This window comes from Mobula hypostoma, chromosome 20, assembly GCF_963921235.1.
Source record: "Mobula hypostoma chromosome 20, sMobHyp1.1, whole genome shotgun sequence".
NCBI lineage: Eukaryota > Metazoa > Chordata > Chondrichthyes > Myliobatiformes > Myliobatidae > Mobula > Mobula hypostoma.
In genome coordinates, this window is record NC_086116.1 from 50,202,114 (window position 1) to 50,221,886 (window position 19,773).

Below are 19,773 nucleotides of genomic sequence, written 5' to 3' on the forward strand. Positions count from 1 at the left end.
ATCTGCTTGCAATCTACTGTTGGTCTGAGCCTGTGTGGACATGAGACGATATCAGCTTTATGCTTTGACTACTCATTCTATCCCCTTTAATCAATGGCCTCACACCACTGGTTTTGAGTGCAGGACATGGTCTAATCTTTCAAATTGGAGGCAAAACCATGGAAAACAAACCTAAGTGCACAGTTTGATGGTTTGCACACTAATTGTAAGTGGGACATGTTGTTTGTCCAGACCTTCTTTATTTGCTCAGTCGTTCACTGTCTTAGGAGACAGTAAGTCATCAGCCTTTTGATCCTGGAATGTGAGCTTTAGTTTTCCATTTGGTGAGTTTCAAACAATGAGTATGGCTCTTAAATTAATAAGTCTAATTAATAAATCTGGATATAAATAGTAAAAGGATCTCATTCTTTGAGAAGTAGTCTCAAGCTATTCATAAAAGAAATATTTATAATTTTCTGAGAAAAGAAGCATAAATCTTTTTAAGCAAGTTGGTTTTCATTGAGCCAATAAGTTGACTAATGTTGATATTCAATGATTTACCAGAACTGGGAAAATTAAGCTAATATACAAGTCATAATAGGATGATAACATTAATTTTTGTTTGGGATCACCTATCTTCTACTAGCCACGTACCTTAGGAAATGGCCAATTTGACAAAACACATTGTGCCAAGTTTTTGAACTTGCACGATCTGTCTTCTTTATAAGCATAACTGATTGTTTTATTTGAAAAATGTGTGATTTAACTGAACTATAGAATCAAGCATTGGTCTCCGCAAATGTCTGGGATTTAGATTTTAGTAGTGTGACTTTCTGGATGATTAATGCACTAAGGTAATAGGGAAAAGCTTGAATTACAATAATGGTCTGCCGAATGACCTTTCTACTGACATTATTTTGCACATTCATAGCTGCAATTCCTGCATGGCCACCTGCAATACACCCACACTAGGATGTTGTTCTACAAATTGAATAATGTTCTGTTTATACTTCTTATGCTTTTCAATGGTTGGACAGAGGTCAAAGCAGCAGGTAAGATGCTTTTCATTCCACTGAAAAGAAATTTCAGCCATTCTGTGCAGTGTCCCAAACTGTGTCCCAAAGATTGTGATATGAGTTTGACAGTTAGAAATACTATTTTCTGTAGTTGACCCTTGTATATAAAAATGGCTTTCTTCCACAACCATCAATACACAGAACAAGTGGATGACTATCAATTATATTTGTAGCATATTTTGGTGGATTGTTTGTGCGTTACAGATTCCTTATAATGTTTTGATCTGATGTTGCTGAGAAATGGATGGCTCTAGGTAAATAGAACATTTAGTTGCTAAGGTGCAACTGCTTTTTGTCATAGAAGGAGGTAATACAACACGCAATTGAAAACAGGTGAGCTGGAATGATGAATATTTGTTGTACAGTCGAGTTGAATTACAATCTTATTAAGGAACACAAAACCATCCTTATTCTCCGCTTTGAATGAACATTATTTCAAAGAATGTTCAGATAATTCACCGGAAAATTAATTTTCAACCATTTTACATTCAATAATGTTCTTAACAGATTTCCGTTGGATTGCTAATTGAAAATCTGTCACAGGTGAATTTCATCAAACGAAGTAAACCTTATTGGATTTAGGAAAGAAAAATAGCAGGACTAAATATAAATGCGCAAAGTTTTTAATTATTTCTGGTTGGCAAATGTTAATTTTCTGTGTTCTAGTTTTTAGGAAATTTGTAAAGTGTTACATGTATATATGCTCTTTGTATTTTGAAATTTAATTGGTTAACTTAAGTAGGACATTTTAGCATATAAATTGAAGTCACAAGCATGTTATTGTAACTGTCAAATATTTTTGAAAAATTAAGTTCTCATAAAGCAGCACTAAGGGAGTTTTTGGTGGTTGGAGCTTAAAGAGCAACATAACCTAAATCCTAATAAGGTCTGTTTTTTTTTCTACATTTACTTGAACCACAAAGAGTAGCATTATGGTTCAACATCTGAGTAAAGAGTAGTTGCTCAGACATTGCAGCATTCCCTCATTACTGCACTGTAGTACTGTGATCCCAGAATTAAACTCCTGGAATAGAATTTGAATCATTGGCCTTCTGACACAGGCAAGGGTACAAATTGATTACATTACATCAAATAACAGCTTCCACCTATTGGAGCCTCTGTCATGTAGCAAAATGTATAAATAAAGGGACTATTGTGAGATAAGATTGTTCATAATAAAAAATGAAAATTACAAATTTCTTGACTTTTCAATGATAATAAATGTGAGTCTGATTATGGTAAATATTTTGCAACTTACTCCAGTTTTTGTTCTGGTAAAATATGATAGAATCTGCAGAATGTATAACTAAACAACATAAGACCTTTCTTGCAATGAGCAGTACCCTACTGCTAAAAAAGGTTAATGCAGATCAACTGCAGTTCATGCAAATCAAAGAACTCAGATTCTGGAAATCTGAAATAAAAACATAGAATTTTAAAAACACTCAGGCGGCACCTTTGAGAAACAGATAACTTTCAGGTATGACCAGGAGCCTAGACTTGAAACATTAACTGTTTCTTTTTCCCCCACATGCTGCCTGATTTATTACTACTTCTTCACATTTAAAAAATTTTATTTGAAAGTTTTGACTGGTGTACGGGCTCAAGAATTGAAAAACAGTTACCAACTAATGTTCAGACAAACTATGTTTGGGTCATTTCACCAAGAAGTTAAAAGAAGACATTTATGGAGGCATCTATAAAGGGAAGCATCTATGGAGAGAGAATCAGCATCTGATAGCACTATCAGAGCTGTTGGTCTATTGACCAAGTGCAGTTTATAACTATTATTCTCTACTGCTATGATATATGTGCGGGGCTGCCACTTAATGAAGTCCAAGGAAAAAGCAGAATAATTTAGAGAATTCACTTCTGAATTAATGTCCAAGAATTCTGAATTGCAGAATTTGACTTTAATTGTCATAAATCAGGTAAAGCATGATTAATGAACTCTAAATCTTGTAGTTATTTACGAGGGCATGCTTTTAATTTCAGGTTGCAAGTCAAATTTGGGAAATTTATTAGGTTCTTCCTCAATGCCTTGTGTAATGTTAATTATTTAATTAATGTGTTTGTAGTATGACAACTTTGAAAATAATAATCGCGGAGAGAAGAAAATAAATGATTTTCCAGTGATGTTTCTCCGTTTAATGAGCAACTTTTTTTTTAAACCCATCCCTCCCCTCCCCCACCAAAGATCCAAGAAAACATTCGTGGCCCAAAAACAGGGGAACCTACTGCCATTTTGTGCTGTATAAGGAAAACAAAGATACAATGGATGCCATTAATGTGTTGTCTAAATTTCTGAGGTATGTTGAGTTGTCTGTTGTAACATACCTTTTTTTTTAGCGTTTTATATAAGTGAAATATTTTGCAGTTCTACTTTTAGTTAAAGTATTTTAATTAAAATAGATTAAATAATTCTAAACATACTTTCATTGGTTTGAAGAGGTGGAACAGGTAGAAAGTTTGGATTAAACAGGATTACAGATTGAGAGAACAATTGGAGTAAAGTTGAGTTGGACGAAAGGGGAGACATTTAAGAATGGCTGACAAAGTAAGGGGATATTTAGGGAGAAGAGAAAAGAAAACTAAACCATAGCAAGAGAACTACCGCCACCTCCAACGGGATCCCACCACCAAGCGCATCTTTCTCTTCTCTCTCCCCCCCCCCCACCACCACTTCCCCACTTTCTGCTTTCCGCAGGGATCACTCCCTATGCAACTCCCTTGTCTATTTGTCCCTCCCCACTGATCTCCCTCTTGGCACTTATCCTTGCAAGCAGAACAAGTGCTACACCTGCTCCTACACCACCTCCCTCACTATTATTCAGGGCCCTAAACAGTCCTTCCAGGTGAGGTGACATTTCACCTGTGAGTCATTTACCGTGAGACCTAACGTAGATTGGGAGATCACTTCGCTGGGCATCTGCGCTCAGTCCACCAGAACAAGCAGGATCTCCCAGTGTCCACCCATTTTAATTCCACTTCCCATTCCCATTACAGTATGTTCATCCATGGCATCCTCCAGGAACGTAAGTTGCAGGAACAACACCTTATGTTCCGTTTGGGTAGCCTGCAACTTGATGGCATGAATATCGCTTTCTCAAACTTCTGGTAATGCCCCCAATCCCCCCCCCACACACTCCTTCTCCTTTTTCCTCTCTTATCTCATCTCCTTGCCTTCCCATTGCCTCCCTCTGGTGCTCCTCCCTCCCTTTTTCTTTCTTCCATAGCTTTCTGTCTCAATCAACTTCCCAGCTCTTTACTTCATCCCTCGCCTCCAGGTTTCACCTATCACCTAGTGTTTCTCCCTCCCCTCCCCCCGCCTTTTAAATCTGCTCCTCAGCTTTTTTTTCTCCAGTCCTGCTGAGGGGTTTTGGCCCAGAACATCAACTGTACTTTTTTTCCATAGATGCTGCCTGGCCTGCTGAGTTCCTCCAGCATTTTGTGTGTGTTGCTTGGGTTTCCAGCATATGCAGATTTTCCCTTGTCTCTAACCATGCCAATAATTTTCCTGTAATACCATGAGCACTTAACTTGGTAAGCAGCCTCATGTGAGACACCTTCTCAAAGGCCTTCTGAAAGTCCAAGTATACAACATCCACTGCATCCCCTTCATCTGTCCTACTTGTAATCTCCTCAAAGAATTCCAGCAGGTTCATCAGGCAAGATTTTCCTTCAAGGAAACCATGCTGACTTTGTCCTGTGTCTCCAAATGCTCCATAACCTCATCCTTAATTGATTCCAAGATCTTCCCAACCACAGATCAGGCTAACTGGTCTATAATTTCCTTTCTGCTGCCTTCCTCCTTTCTTAAAGAATGGAATGGAATGTAATTTTCCAGTCCTCTGAGTCCAATGATTTTTGCAAGATCATTACTAATGCCTCCACAATCTCGACTGCTACCTCTGTCAGAATCCTAGGGTGCAGTTCATCTGGTGTGGGTGACTTATGTACCTTTAGGTGTTTCAGCTTTTTGAGCACCTGTGAAGATTGATGCAAAATACTAATTTAGTTCATCTACCATCTCCTTGGCCCCCTTATTATTTCTCTTGCCTCATTTTCTTGCGGTCCTATATCTTTTTTTTATATTCTTGAAAAAACTTTTACTTTGATATTGTTTGCTAGCTTGCTTTCATGTTTCATCTTTTCCCTCCTAATGATTCTTTTAGTTGCTCTCTGTAGGGCTTTAAAAGCTTCCCAATCCTCTATCTTCCCACTAGTTTTTGCCCTGTCTTTGCTTTTACGTTAGCTTTGACTTCCCTTGTTAGCCACCTTGTACTGTTTTGCCATTTGAGTGTTTCTTTGCTTTTGGAAATGATCTATCCTGCACCTTCCTCATTTTTCCCAGAAACTCACACCATTGCTGCACTTCTGTCCTTTCTGCCAACACCTTCCAGTTTACTTTGGCCAACTCCTCTCTCATACCACTGTAATTTCCTTTACTGCACTGAAATACCACTTCGTCAGGCTTTGCTTTCTCCCTGTCAAATTTAAAGTTGAACTCAATCATATTGTGATCACTGGTTCCTCAGTGTCCTTTTACCTTAAGCTCCTTAATCACCTCCAGTTCGTTACATAACACCCAATCCCCTAGTCGGCTGAACGACAAATTGATCTAAAAAGCCATCTCGTAAGCTTTATGTACCAATATTTTTATTAAATTTCATATACACAAATACAGAATTCATAAGGTTACTTATTATAAATCAAAATAAGCACAGAATGCACTATATATAAATCACACTGATACAATCATGGTATCCCATATTCATGATGAATGAAATAAAATAAATTGAATTATGAAATACAATAATATGGTTAATTATATTATTAAAAAAAAATCTACACCCACTACCAAAACAAAGCTGGTTGGTAAAAAAAAAGAGAAAAAAAAGATTACTTTACCATATAGTCTTTTTTTGATTCTTTCGATTCGATTCTTTCTTCCTATATATGGAAGAACTGAAAACCCCGATTAAATAAAGCCCACCTTCAAAAAATTAAAAAGAATGGAGGCCTTGCTCTACCCAATTTTAGGTTATATTATTGGGCAATTAACATACGAAATCTTACGTTATGGTTATATTAATTGTGAGGATTGTCCAATATGGGTCTTTTTGGAAGCCAACTCTGTTACAAAATTTTCTATTATTTCTCTTCTTGGATCCTCTCCTCCTTTATCTTTAAATAAATTAACTGACAGTTTGGTGGTTAAACATACTTTGAGGATCTGGCGACAGTTTAGAAAACATTTTGGTTTATTGAGATTTTCCCTTTCTAGTCCTACGTTTTCTAATCTTTTTTAAACCATCTACGACCGATCTATTTTTTAGAGAATAGAATAGGAAGACATGAGGTTGCCTTGGCAGTCAAAGTGAAGGATAATCCAAAGAGCTTTTACAGGTATATTAAGAGCAAAAGGATTGTAAGGGATAAAATTGGTCCTCTTGAAGATCAGAGTGGTCGGCTATGTGCGGAACCAAAGGAAATGGGGGAGATCTTAAATAGGTTTTTTGCGTCTGTATTTGCTAAGGAAACTGGCATGAAGTCTATGGAATTGAGGGAATCAAGTAGTGAGATCATGGAAACTGTACAGATTGAAAAGGAGGAGGTGCTTGCTGTCTTGAGGAAAATTAAATTGGATAAATCCCCGGGACCTGACAGGGTGTTCCCTTGGACATTGAAGGAGACTAGTGTTGAAATTGAAGGAGACTAGTGTTGAAATTGGGGGGGCCCTGGCAGAAATATTTAAAATGTCGCTGTCTATGGGTGAGGTGCCGGAGGATTGGAGAGTGGCTCATGTTGTTCCGTTGTTTAAAAAAGGATTGAAAAGTAATCCGGGAAATTATAGGCCGGTGAGTTTAACGTCGGTAGTAGGTAAGTTATTGGAGGGAGTACTAAGAGACAGAATCTACAAAAATTTGGATAGACAGGGACTTATTAGGGAGAGTCAACATGGCTTTGTGCGTGGTAGGTCATGTTTGACCAATCTGTTGGAGTTTTTCGAGGAGGTTACCAGGAAAGTGGATGAAGGGAAGGCAGTGGATATTGCCTACATGTATTTCAGTAAGGCCTTTGACAAGGTCCCGCATGGGAGGTTAGTTAGGAAAATTCAGTCGCTAGGTATACATGGAGAGGTGGTAAATTGGATTAGACATTGGCTCAATGGAAGAAGCCAAAGAGTGGTGGTAGAGAATTGCTTCTCTGAGTGGAGGCCTGTGGCTAGTGGTGTGCCACAGGGATCAGTGCTGGGTCCATTGTTATTTGTCATCTATATCAATGTCTGGATGATAATGTGGTAAATTGGATCAGCAAATTTGCTGATGATACAAAGATTGGAGGTGTAGTAGACAGTGAGGAAGGTTTTCAGAGCCTGCAGAGGGACTTGGACCAACTGGAAAAATGGGCTGAAAAATGGCAGATGGAGTTTAATGCAGACAAGTGTGAGGTATTGCACGTTGGAAGGACAAACCAAGGTAGAACATACAGGGTTAATGGTAAGGCACTGAGGAGTGCAGTAGAACAGAGGCCAGATACAAAATTCCCTAAAAGTGGCGTCACAAGTAGATGGGGCCGTAAAGAAAGCTTTTGGTACATTGGCCTTTATTAATCAAAGTATTGACTATAAGAGCTGGAATGTTATGATGAGGTTGTATAAGGCATTGGTGAGGCCGAATCTGGAGTATTGTGTTCAGTTTTGGTCACCAAATTACGGGAAGGATATAAATAAGGATGAAAGAGTGCAAAGAAGGTTTACAAGGATGTTGCCAGGACTTGAGAAACTCAGTTACAGAGAAAGGTTGAATAGGTTAGGACTTTATTCCCTGGAGCATAGAAGAATGAGGGGAGATTTGATAGAGGTATATAAAATTATGATGGGTATAGATAGAGTGAATTCAAGCAGGCTTTTTCCACTGAGGCAAGGGGAGAAAAAAACCAGAGGACATGGATTAAGGGTGAGGGGGGAAAAGTTTAAAGGGAACATTAGGAGGGGCTTCTTCACACAGAGAGTGGTGGGAGTATGGAATGAGCTGCCAGATGAGGTGGTAAATGTGGGTTCTTTTTTAACATTTAAGAATAAATTGGACAGATACATGGATGGGAGGTGTATGGAGGGATATGGTCCGTGTGCAGGTCAGTGGGACTAGGCAGAAAATGGTTCGGCACAGCCAAGAAGGGCCAAAAGGCCTGTTTATGTGCTGTAGTTTCTATGGTTCTATGGTTCTGTGATAGGTTAGGCATTAAACAATTTCCAGGATCTGTTTGTTGTAGGGATTCTCTCTTCTTTGAGCAGCCCTCAGTGAAATATAACCTCTCAAATACCCACTTTTTTCGATATCTACAGATCAGAGATTTTTAAAGATATAAACTACATATATTTCCTACCAGCCTGGATAAGAACATAATAGATGTAATTTTTAATTTGAAACCTTTTGATAATGGCTCAATATCTTATTTTTATGGTCTGTTGTTGGGACTGAGAATGGCTCCTTTAGACAAAATTAAGAAAGATTGGGAAAAGGATTTACAGACTTCATTATCTGATGAGACCAGGAGGGCTAGTTTCAAAATGGTTAATTCTTCGTCATTATGTTCTCGTCATTCCCTCCTACAATTTAACGTGATACATAGGGCTCATATGTCTAAAGACAAGCTCTCTCATTTTTTTGCCGATATATCTCCCTATTGTGACGGATGTAATAATGGAGAGGTTTCATTAATTCATATGTTTTGGTCATGTTCGAGCCTTGAAAAATATTGGAAAGATGTATTCCAAACTTTTTTTGTACTTCTTGAAGTTAATTTTAAGCCCAGTCCTTTGACTGCCTTATTTGGTATTGTTGGGGAAAGAGCTATAATTTTGAGCCTTCTCATTTGCGGGTACTGGCTTTTATTTCTCTTATGGCTAGGAGGGCGATCTTGCTTAAATGGAAGGAGGTTGCCCCCCCCACACGTGCTCAATGGCTCTGCGATGTTATGTCACGTTTAAATTTAGAGAAGATTCGTTGTTCGATTTCTGATTCTAACCAAGATTTTCAAATGCTATGGGGACCCTTTCTGAACTATTTTAAAGATATTTGAATTGTTATTGTTATTAAAATATAGATCTGGCCCTTTTGACAGATCTTTTCTATTTCCTGTTGTAGTCTGTGGTCCACATCCCAGCTACTGTTGAGAGGCCTGTATATAACTGCCTTCGGGGTCCTTTTACACTTGCAGTTTTTGAACTCAAACCACAAGGATTCAACATCTTCTGATCCTATGTCACATCTTTCTACTGGTGTGATGCCATCCTCTACCAGCAGAGCCACTCTACCCCCTCTGCCTACCTTCCTATCCCTCCAATACAGCTTGCAACCTTGGACATTCAGCTCCCAACTACAGCCATCCTTCAGCCACGATTCAGTGATGGCCACATCATCATACTTGACAGTCTGTAAAAACAAGGTTATCCACCTTATTTCTTACACTTCCATATGTAATGAAGCAAACAGCCTACACATATATGTTCATAGGATTTAAGTCCAAAACCAAATTATGAGAGCTACCAATGTTAAGGGTTTTAGGGGTATGACTGCATAAGTATGTGTTCAACTTCAGAATTTGTTTACATCAATTTAAATAATCTGATCTGCCAACAGTTTCTTAATTAACAATTTTCTAAGGTAGAACTAATAAATCTTTAAGTGATTTGTACTGCAGTGAAACTAAGTGTAATAATTTGTGGAGTAATCACTATTGGCCCTTGCATATAGAAATCACAACAAACCCTTGCTGTCTTATCTTTGTGGCTCAATTTTTTTTTTAAATTCCTGAAATATGGAATGGAATTGCAAGCTTGAAACTGCAGAGAAAAATTCTGAAATCTGTTTGCAAGTTGTGAAGCAGACCTGAAAACTTTAATTCTCAGTTCTTATTACTTAAGTCAAGTTCAAAGCTAAAAATTGGTTTGAAGCAAGTCTGAGTTGTTGATAGCAACACACACAACACGCTGGAGGAACGCAGCAGGTCGGGCAGCATCTGTGGGAACGAACAGTCAACGTTTTGGGCCGAGACCCACGTTGACTGTTTGTTTCCACGGATGCTGCCCAACTTGAGTTCCTCCAGCGTGTTGTGCGTGTTGCTTTGACCCCAGCGTCTGCAGAGTATTTTGTGTTTACTGAGTAGATATCCTTTGCCCTAAAACAATAGGGAGATTTGTGATAGACCTATGTTTATTTCAATCTAAATTTTAAAAAGAATACCTTTTATGAAACTAAAATGTAACCTTAAAGTTTTGTTTTCCTATTTTATTGTAGAAACATTTTCTTTATTATTTCTGCAGAGTCAAACCAAACATATTTTCATACATGGGAACCAAAGATAAAAGGGCTATAACTGTTCAAGAAATTGCAGTTGTAAAGTAAGTATGAGCAGATAATGAGCTTATAGTCATTAAGATGTCAGAGCAATAAACCTTTCAATCACCAAAACACCATTTCTTGCAGAATGTAACTGGCATGTGCTTGTTTTTGGAACTGTTTCTTCAAAACCTTAATGGTAGCCTTTTCTTCAAAACTTGTTGCAAATACTGCAGACACTGTGGTTTAATTTAAATGACATCTTTTGAAAAATGTAACTTAAAAATTTTGGAGTAGGAAAGGTCCAGTGCCTTCCTCAGAAATGCTTTAATCTCATGATACACAGAGCCACTTCCAACCAGCTTATTAATGGTGAATGGTGAGCTAAAATTTGTGTTTGAGTTAAAAGCCTTGTCAATAGTTTTTGAACATCAGTGACAATTTTGTGACATTTAAAAACATTTGAAAATACTGAGAACTGATCATACTGTTAAGTATTTGAAGACAAGGTAAGTTGAATACTTAAAGAAAACAATTAAAACATTTAAATTAATACACACAAAATGCAGGAGGAACTCAGCAGACCAGGCAGCATCTGTGGAAAAGAGTAAACAGTCAACGTTAGGGACTGGACAATGATATGAGAAGTCATTGAGGGAAGGGGAGGAAGAGGTACAATGTAATAGGTGAGAGGGGAGGGGTGAAGTAAAGAGCTGGGAAGTCGATTAGTGAAAGAGATAAAGGACTAGAGAAGGGGAAATCTGACAAGAGAGGACAAAAGACCATGGAAGAAAAGGAAGGGAAAGGAGCACCGGAGCGAGGTGATGGGCAGGTAAGGACATAGCTGAGAGAGGGAAGTGAGAATGGTGAAGGAGAGGAGAGTGGGGCCATTACCAGAAGTTTGCAAAATTGATGTTCATACCATCACGTTGGAGGCTACCCAACTGTGGGGGTGGGGTGGTGTTGGAGATGTGTTTAGTGGTGGGATCCCATTGGAGATGGCGGAACTTGTGGAGAATTATGTGCTGGATGTGGAAGGTGGTAGGTGATGACAAGAGGAGCTCTATCCCTGATGGTGTGGCAGGTGGATGGGTGAGGGTAGCATTGAATGTGGAGGAAGAAAAGCCTCTTTCTTTGAAGAAGAAGGACATCTCAATAGTTCTAGAATAAAAAGCCTCAGCCTGAGAGCAAATGCAGCGGAGACGGAGGAATTGAGAAAGTGGGATGGCATTTTTACAAGTGGCAGGATGGAAGAGGTATAGTCCAGGTAGCTGTGAGAATCAGTGGGTTTATAAAATAATATCAGTCAATAAACTATCTACAGAGATAGAGACGGGGGATTGAGAAAGGGGAGGGAGGGGTTGGAAATGGACCAGGTCAATTTGAGCGCAGGATGGAAATTGGAGGCAAAGTTAATGAAGTCAACGAGCTCAGCATGAGTGGAGGAGGCAACACCAATGCAGTTATTGATTTAGTGTAGGAAAAGTTGGCGAATGATACCAGTGTACGCTTGGAACATAGACTGTTCCACATAGCCAACAAGAAGGCAGCATAGCTGGGTCCCATGCAAGTGCTCATTGCTACACCTTTTGTTCGGAAGTGAGAGGAACCAAAAGAGAAACTAATGAGAGCGAGGACCAGTTCTGCCAAATGGAGGAGAGTGGTGGTGGAAGAGAACTGGTTAAGTCTGGTGTCCAGAAAGAAACGGAGAGCTTTGAGGCCTTCCTGATGGTGGCGGGGGGGGGGGTGTGGGAGGGAGTGTGAATGTGTATAAGGGCTGGATACCTCAAGTGAAAATGAGATGGTCAGGGTCAGGGAACTTGAAGTCATTGAAAAGATAAAGAGCGTGTGAAGTGTCACGGATGTAGATAGGAAGAGACTGAACCAGAGGGATAAAACAGAGTCAGGGTATGCAGATATAAATTTGATGGGGGAGAAACAAGCAGAAACAATAGGTTTACCTGGACAAGCCAGTTTTTGAATCTTGGGTAGGAGGTAGAAACGGGAGGAGCGGGGTAAGGGAACTATGAGGTTGGTGGCAGTGGATGGAAGATCCTCAAACTTAATAAGGTCAGTAATGGTGCAGATAACAATGGCATGATGCTCCTAGTAGGATCTTGTGTTCAAGGGGTAAGTAAGAGGAGTTGTCAGTGCTGTCGCCTGGCCTCAGCAAGGTCGAGGTCAGTCCGCCAGAGGTCAACCTCCTTAGTTAATCATTTAAATTAACTATTAAAATGCTAATTATCCTGCCTCGTGCATTCCTTTCCATTGTTTTAAGTAGTTTCATCTTAGCTATGTGCAGTCAATACACAAATTTGCCAGGAAAATGACTGATAAATGGAAGAGAATTGGTGCTCTATTCCTGGGCTCCCCAAGGACTTTTCAGGAATTTAAGGACCTCTGTTTGCTCAAATAGTTTTCTTCATTTATTATGAAGAACAAACATCGTACGTCACTATTATAATCCCTGTTGGAGAGGGGAGGGTGGAATTTTCACCATGACTGCATCATACAGTCATTAATTAATAAGAAACCATTAATCATACCTCAGTAAGCTTATATTAATAAATATACATGTGTAACCAAGGAAACAAATGTCTCATTCAGACTTCCATTGAAAAGTCAATTCATTTACTGAAAACTTATTAACTTTAAATGTTTGTTGAGATTGAAATTTGTGTTGTTACTTTAAGTGTGCTTTCTATATTAATGTTATTTCAATTGAAATGCGAATCTGAAATTTTATAACCTGTTTCTGTTTATATCATGTTGATGCTATGTTTTTAAATTTCTTAACAGAATCACAGCACAGAGACTTTCTCATCTGAACAAATGTTTAATGAACTTCAGGCTAGGCAATTTCAGTTACAAAAAATATCCCTTGAAATTGGGAGAATTGCAGGGAAATCATTTTACAGTTGTTCTAAGGTAAGATTATTGTGGAAACTTAAGAGAAATCTACTGTAACTGCATTGCTAAAGTCATAGCATCATGGCTATAGTATGTTGGCACCAGAAAGCATAGTAACACTTGTAGGCTTCCCCCAACACCCCCTCAGGTGATTTGGTTGTTAATGCAAACAACACACTTCATTGTATGTTTTGATACTCAGGTGATAAATGAATTTGAATTTTGATAAAGTGCCATGGTAACATAGCGGTTAGCATGACTATTACAGCTGTGGGTGTCAGAGTTTGGAGTTCAATCCCAGCACCCTCTGCAAGGAGTCTTTATGTCCTCCCCGTAGAATGCTTGGCTTTTGGCTGGATGCTTCAGTTTCCTCCCACAGTCCAAAGACACACTGGGTAATTAATTTGTCATTGTAAATTGTCCCGTGATTAGGATTGGGTTAAATCGGGTTTGTGGATGCTAGCTGGGGACAGCATTGCTCAAAGGGCCAGAAGGGTCTACTTCATGCTGTATCACTAAATTAATTAATTGACTAAGTTCTAAAGTTCTTGCATTTCTATGACTGTGCAGGGTGGTGGTTAATCTGTTAAAGTTTCTCTGTCTTTATCTGCTGCCACATTGTGCACAGATTTGTGTTATTGTATGGCAGGGTCTAAATGATGCAATATAGCAAGTGTCTCCATGTTCTAGATGTCTAATTTTGTTGGCATATCTCCCCATCCTGCATCCGAAGGGTTAGGTGTAAATTGGTGACCTCTATCCATGTATTTGTTTCTCCGTTGTCAAACAGGAGAAATTATACTGGGAATAAGGAATCGGCAAAGAAATTAAACAGTTTGTCCCCATCTTCATGGAAGAGCCATAAGTCCAGAGAGAATGCATAACTGAAATAAATGAGCATCAGTAAAAATAATGAAACTATAGAAAAGAAATTAATGAGACTGAAAGCCACCTAGTGCTTTCTGAAAGTCCTCAGTAATTGCATCCTAAGGTTTGGGAAAAGCAGAATATTGAGACACTGGAAGCACGTTCCAAAATCTGTAACAGATAAAATACAGTATAGGAATAAAATACTTGTTTTCAGATTGAATGGTTGTGACTACTGGGGAATGGGAGAGGTTCCAATTTGGGCATCCACTATTCACAGTCTGTGTTAGTAATTTGAATGAGGGGAGCTTAGTGCAATATATCTATATTTGCCGATAATCAAGGCTTGGATGCCTAGAGGCTTCAAGCAGATGTGGATAGGTTTGTTGAGCTGTTAAGGACGTAGTAGGAAGATGGTAATGTAAAAGTATGGAATGTCATCCACTTTCATAGAAAACAGTGTACAATTTTTAAATGGTGGAAGATTGGAAGGTGTCTGTGATCAGAGGAATGTGGGTGATCTTGATACAAATCTCTTAAAGCTAACATGCAGGTAGAACAAGCATTTAGGTCAACAAATAGTGTATTGGTTTTATTGCAAGTGGATTTGATTACGAGAATGAAGATATCCTATGTCATTTAGGTGTGGATCTGATGAGACCACATCGGGAACATTGTGCACAGGGTTGATCACCCTATTTAATAACGATATGCCTACATCTGTAGTGTATGTTCACCTGATTGATTCTTTGAACTGGGGGTTTGTTCGATGTGGATTGTCTAATCAGAGTAGACCTTTCACCCTTGGGGTCAGAGTAGACTTTCACCCTTGAGGTCAGAATAATGAGAAATTATCTCATTGAAATGTGCAAAATTCCAATAGGGTTTAACCAGGTAGATTAAGTTTTTCTGAGCTGGGGTATCCAGAACTTGGGATCAAAAGCTCAAAATAAAGCAACTGAGATGAGAAGAATTATCTTCACCCTGAGAAAAGTGAATCTTTGAATGTTTCTAGCCAAGTTATCTGCGAAGGCTCAGTCATTCGGCATTGTTGTGATTACATGTGATATATTTGCACATGTTAAGATAATTGAGGGAGATTGTATGAGAAGATGGCATTGGAGTAAAATACATTCATGGTCATATTTGCAGTGGAACAGATGCAGGGGGCCAAGTCATCAGCTCTTACTATTTATTTGTTATTCTATCCTCAAAAGAACCTGTAACCTCTTTGTTCTTTTGAGCATTAAACCTAGAAGAAGAAAATGGAGTGAATTTGATTTTAAGTCTCAATGGAAAACTAAGTCTACGGTCCAGATGGTGTGATTGGTTAAAAGTAGATGTTTGGATACTAGCTTAACACAGAGATTTCTCTGTAATAAAGATGGCCTATATTTTGGAACAGGATTTGATAGTTATTGCTTTGCTAACTACACTAACATTTGATAGTCAACTAATGTACTATTGTCCTTGAGACAAGAAACAAAATTATCAATCTGGAAGCCTATCTTAACTGCACATAACTAATGTTTTATGGTTTATCTCACATTTGAATGCAAAAAGGACGGCATACAAGCATAAAATTAAACCTTCATTATCTTTATTATCATTGAAGAATGGAAGAGGCTCCGTTTAGCATCACAAACTACTGATCTTCGGCAGTGAATTGTTCAATAAACTGTTAAAAGGACAAAGGGAAACCACAAGGGTGTGTTTAAATTGACAAGTCATGTTGACAATCTTACCTGTTAATTTTTGTAATCACGTATTGGGAGCTATATTTATGGTTTGGTTTTATATTCTATTAGGAATATCACTGGATCAGATTTGCAAGTAGAGCATGCCATGACTTCACTCAGGGATATCGGATTTATTAACTACTATGGAATGCAAAGATTTGGAACAACAGCAGTTCCTACTTACCAAGTGGGAAAGTAAGTTGTACCTTCATTAAGAATTGTAGAAACTGCAGAATAAAATATTGCTCAGAAAATAATAACAGCTAATTATTCTTGGTTCAGTTCCCAGAGAAAATAAAAATGGTAGATCCTAAACATGGCCCCTAAATTGATTGCTTGCCTTTGTTGTAATTGAAAACATTCTTGACAACTGAAGCTTATGCATCTCACCAAATAGCCAAGAAAATTAAAAGAGCTTGCATCAATGTAAGAATTTTTCATCTCCTAACATCCAAGGGTGTTTCACAACAAGGAGTACTTTTGAACTTGAGCGAATGTGGATAAATCTGTGGATAACCTATATTCAGCAAAGCTCTAGAGAGACAATGAGATAAAAGATGATTTTACTCATGTTGGTTAAAGCATAAAAGTTCAGCAGAAATCTTGCAGTTTTGGGGATCTTTCCAAGTCAAACTACATGGGGTGCCATGGTAGCATCGCAGTTATCGTGATACAGTTACAATTTGGGCATCAGAGTTCAATTCCAATGTCCTCTGTAAGCAAGTTTGTATGCTCCTTTCCATGTGCGTGTCGGTTTCCTCCAAGGCTCCAGTTTCCACCCACAGTCCAAAGATGTACCAGTTAGTAGGTTAATCGGTCACTGTAAATTGTCCTGTAACTTGGCTAGGGCTAAATCCGTGGGTTGCTGGGCAGCGTGGCTCAAAGCTTTGGAAGGGCCTATTCTGCGCTGTGACTCTAAATAAGGTTATTTTAAAAAAGGTTTAAAAATTTTTTTAAAAAGGTAGTTTCAATTATTAAAATTAACTGTCTTCATTTCGTATTAAGTAATACCATTGCTGACAAATAAAATAGTTAAATTATTAATCTTCATTGAAGTGAATTTGGTCCAAAATTGTCTGATGTAGTTAAAATCTACACTATAAGAAAGACAAATGTCAAATTAAACCAGGGTTTTACTTGTTTCTGTCTGTCTGTCTTAATATACTTGTCAACTGTCAATTTATTTGTACTACCCTTTGGCCTTAACGGTAACATGCTTACAGATACTGATTGCAACTGCCGATTTCCTGATGTAGAATGATGTGCTTGAAACTGGCTGTAATTTTTCAGAAACACACTGCACTCATGATGGATTTGCCAATTCAAGTCATAGTTTCCTGAGTACTTAGAAAAGATTCCTGCTGCTGCCTGTGAGCAGGCAGTTTGTACTTTCTCCCCGTGACCGCATGGGTTTCCTCGGGGTGCTCCAGTTTCCTCCCACATTGCAGAGACGAATCAGTTGGTAGGTTAATGGATCATTGTAAATTGGGCTAGGGTTAAATTGGGGGTTGCTGGGCAGCATGGCTCGAAGGGCTGGAAGGACCTACTCCATACCATATCTCAATAAATAAGTAACTGCTATTTTCACACCTTGATTGTCATTCACTTTTGCATTGTGCCGCATGGGTTCTGAAAACTCCATTGAGGTGGTCTTCAATTGTATTACTAAAGAGAAAGTGAAGTAATATTTACAAAATCAAAATAAAGTTTTAAGAAAACAAGTAGGCCAGCATAGATCATAGGAGCAGAATTAGTCTGTCCAGCCCATTTCATCATGGCTGATTAATTTCCCTTTTAACCTCATTCTCCCCATAAATAATAGAAATGATAGTACCTTTCTGTGTAGGTCTGTTTAACAATCCTTATACTACCATAATTGCATGCACATTTGGTTACGTAATACTAGTCACATCAGTTATTTGCTTTGGCTGATCTCATTGGTTTGTAGATCTTCAGTTCTCTAATGGCCTTTGTTGTTTCGTAGTGCTACCCAGCCAGGTAGGCTACAATAGTGGCCAGACACTTCAGACTTGGATCGTGATGACGGTGCATCGTGAGAGCTGCCACGGAGCCAATAACAAGCGAAATATATTATCTTTAGATTTTCTCTTCTTGTCACACCATCTTTTCTTTTTCTTTCTTTATCTGCACATTTTCTTTTAAAAAAAGATTCCTTAAGGTTGTTACAGCCAGGGGCGGTGGGGGGAGGGTAGTGGAGACAAGTTCCCACTACCTATTAAATGCTCCCAATGATGTGCATCTCAAATAGCCCCTGACAACCAAGTCCAGCTCCTGGCCTTCACATGTAGTTTAGCTACTAAACCTTGCAAAACTGTTTTGGCAGGAAAAGGGGCAAAGGCGGGTTACTGGTGCCTTAAAACTAGTCACTTCGGGCTGATGGGGCCCGTCAGCCATGTTTGGCAGTTCATCTAGGAGAAGGAAAACTCTGATCTCAAACCTCCACTGCCTTGCAGCTATACCCACTCATGATGAAGGCTTGGGGAGTAAACCCTGAGGAAATATCTGGAGCTGCAGTCCTACGTTGACTGGCATCTCCTGCAACGACACTGGTACCAAACTGTATTTGTCCCTGTCATTCCTTTGGACTCATCAGCTGCATGGAGAGAGGGAGCCTGCTACATGGGCAACAGTTTGTTCTCCATATTGTACTTTCCTGGCTTGCATACAGCTGGGATGTAACATTCATGGTCGACTCTGAACAACGGAGGGCCCTTCAAATCTTATGGTTTCCTCTCATTTGAATTCAGACTGCACATGCATCTTGCTGGAAGAGAATTCATCGCCACATCGTAGAGTATTTTAAAAGCTATGCATCTATTTCACTTTCTAGCCCAAACTAGTGAGAAGGCTGTCATTTGTTTATTGCATAGTTACAGAGATAATGTCAAAGCTAACAGAAAAATAAGTACATTCTGAACTTTGTGCATCGCTGGGCTAGAATTCAACTTCAGCCAAAATTTGGCCACCAGAATGTGGTGATTAGCATTGGCTCAAAGCTAACGATAAAAATAACAGTGGGCCTAATATTTCAGGCAGGTGTTTATATCCAAACTACTGGAGTGCTTTCATTCATAGGCATTTTTGTAATTGTTCTGGGAAACCAAAATTTAATGCCTTGGAAGCACCATTTTAGTCAAATTTGTAGTCTTATGGATTTTGGCTTTTGCCAACAGATACCAATTAAATTTTCCACAAAAGGTTACAATTTGCCATTTCAGTCTAAGTATCAAATGATATGTGAAAAGTTAATTACAGCCTGTCACTTTCAGTGGGAATGAAAGTTTACAACTTTAAAAGAGAAGTCACATTTCTATTTTTAATTTGGACCTTCTCAGGATCCCAGATACTCACATTTTATTGACTCTGCCTCTCGCCGCTTCTCCCGTCAAACTCTGAAGGCGACTCTCTCCGCCATGAGGAGGTACTTGGTGTCCCTATCCCAGACCCTTCCACACCTTCGGGACACTTTCTTCGCCGTCTGTAATGGTCCTACCCGTTATTTCATCCTCCGTCGGATTCACGCCTGCAATCGCCGTTTTTTTGACTTTGTCATGTTAGGCAAAGATCGCAAGATCCTACATCTACGGACTCCAGAGCCTGCCGGCCCCGACGCTAGCAGGCATGAACTTCAGATTGTGGCCCCTGCCATTGATCTCGGTGGCTCCAACACCTCAGGGCATATTCAAAACCCGGACTCCAGCAACGACCATGGACACCCTCACAGCAATTGCGCAACCACCAACTGCGACGCCAGCCTTGAACTCCAGGCCGGGTCTTTATGTGCTGCTGTTGTGACTCCCGTCTCCCCTTCCCCCACCACCACTCCGCAGCCCG

The 19,773-nt window shown here is 39.2% G+C and overlaps 1 protein-coding gene across 1 annotated transcript in view; it reads left to right on the forward strand.

Moving 5' to 3' along the window:
- pus7 (pseudouridine synthase 7) overlaps nucleotides 1–19,773 on the forward strand; it is a 64,120-nt gene that overhangs the window by 19,058 nt on the left and 25,289 nt on the right. Inside the window, exons 6-9 of the mRNA XM_063072169.1 lie at nucleotides 3,253–3,364; nucleotides 10,387–10,464; nucleotides 13,202–13,330; nucleotides 15,988–16,113. Of these exons, the coding sequence (XP_062928239.1) occupies nucleotides 3,253–3,364; nucleotides 10,387–10,464; nucleotides 13,202–13,330; nucleotides 15,988–16,113 (445 nt within the window). The remainder of the gene's footprint in view (nucleotides 1–3,252; nucleotides 3,365–10,386; nucleotides 10,465–13,201; nucleotides 13,331–15,987; nucleotides 16,114–19,773) is intronic.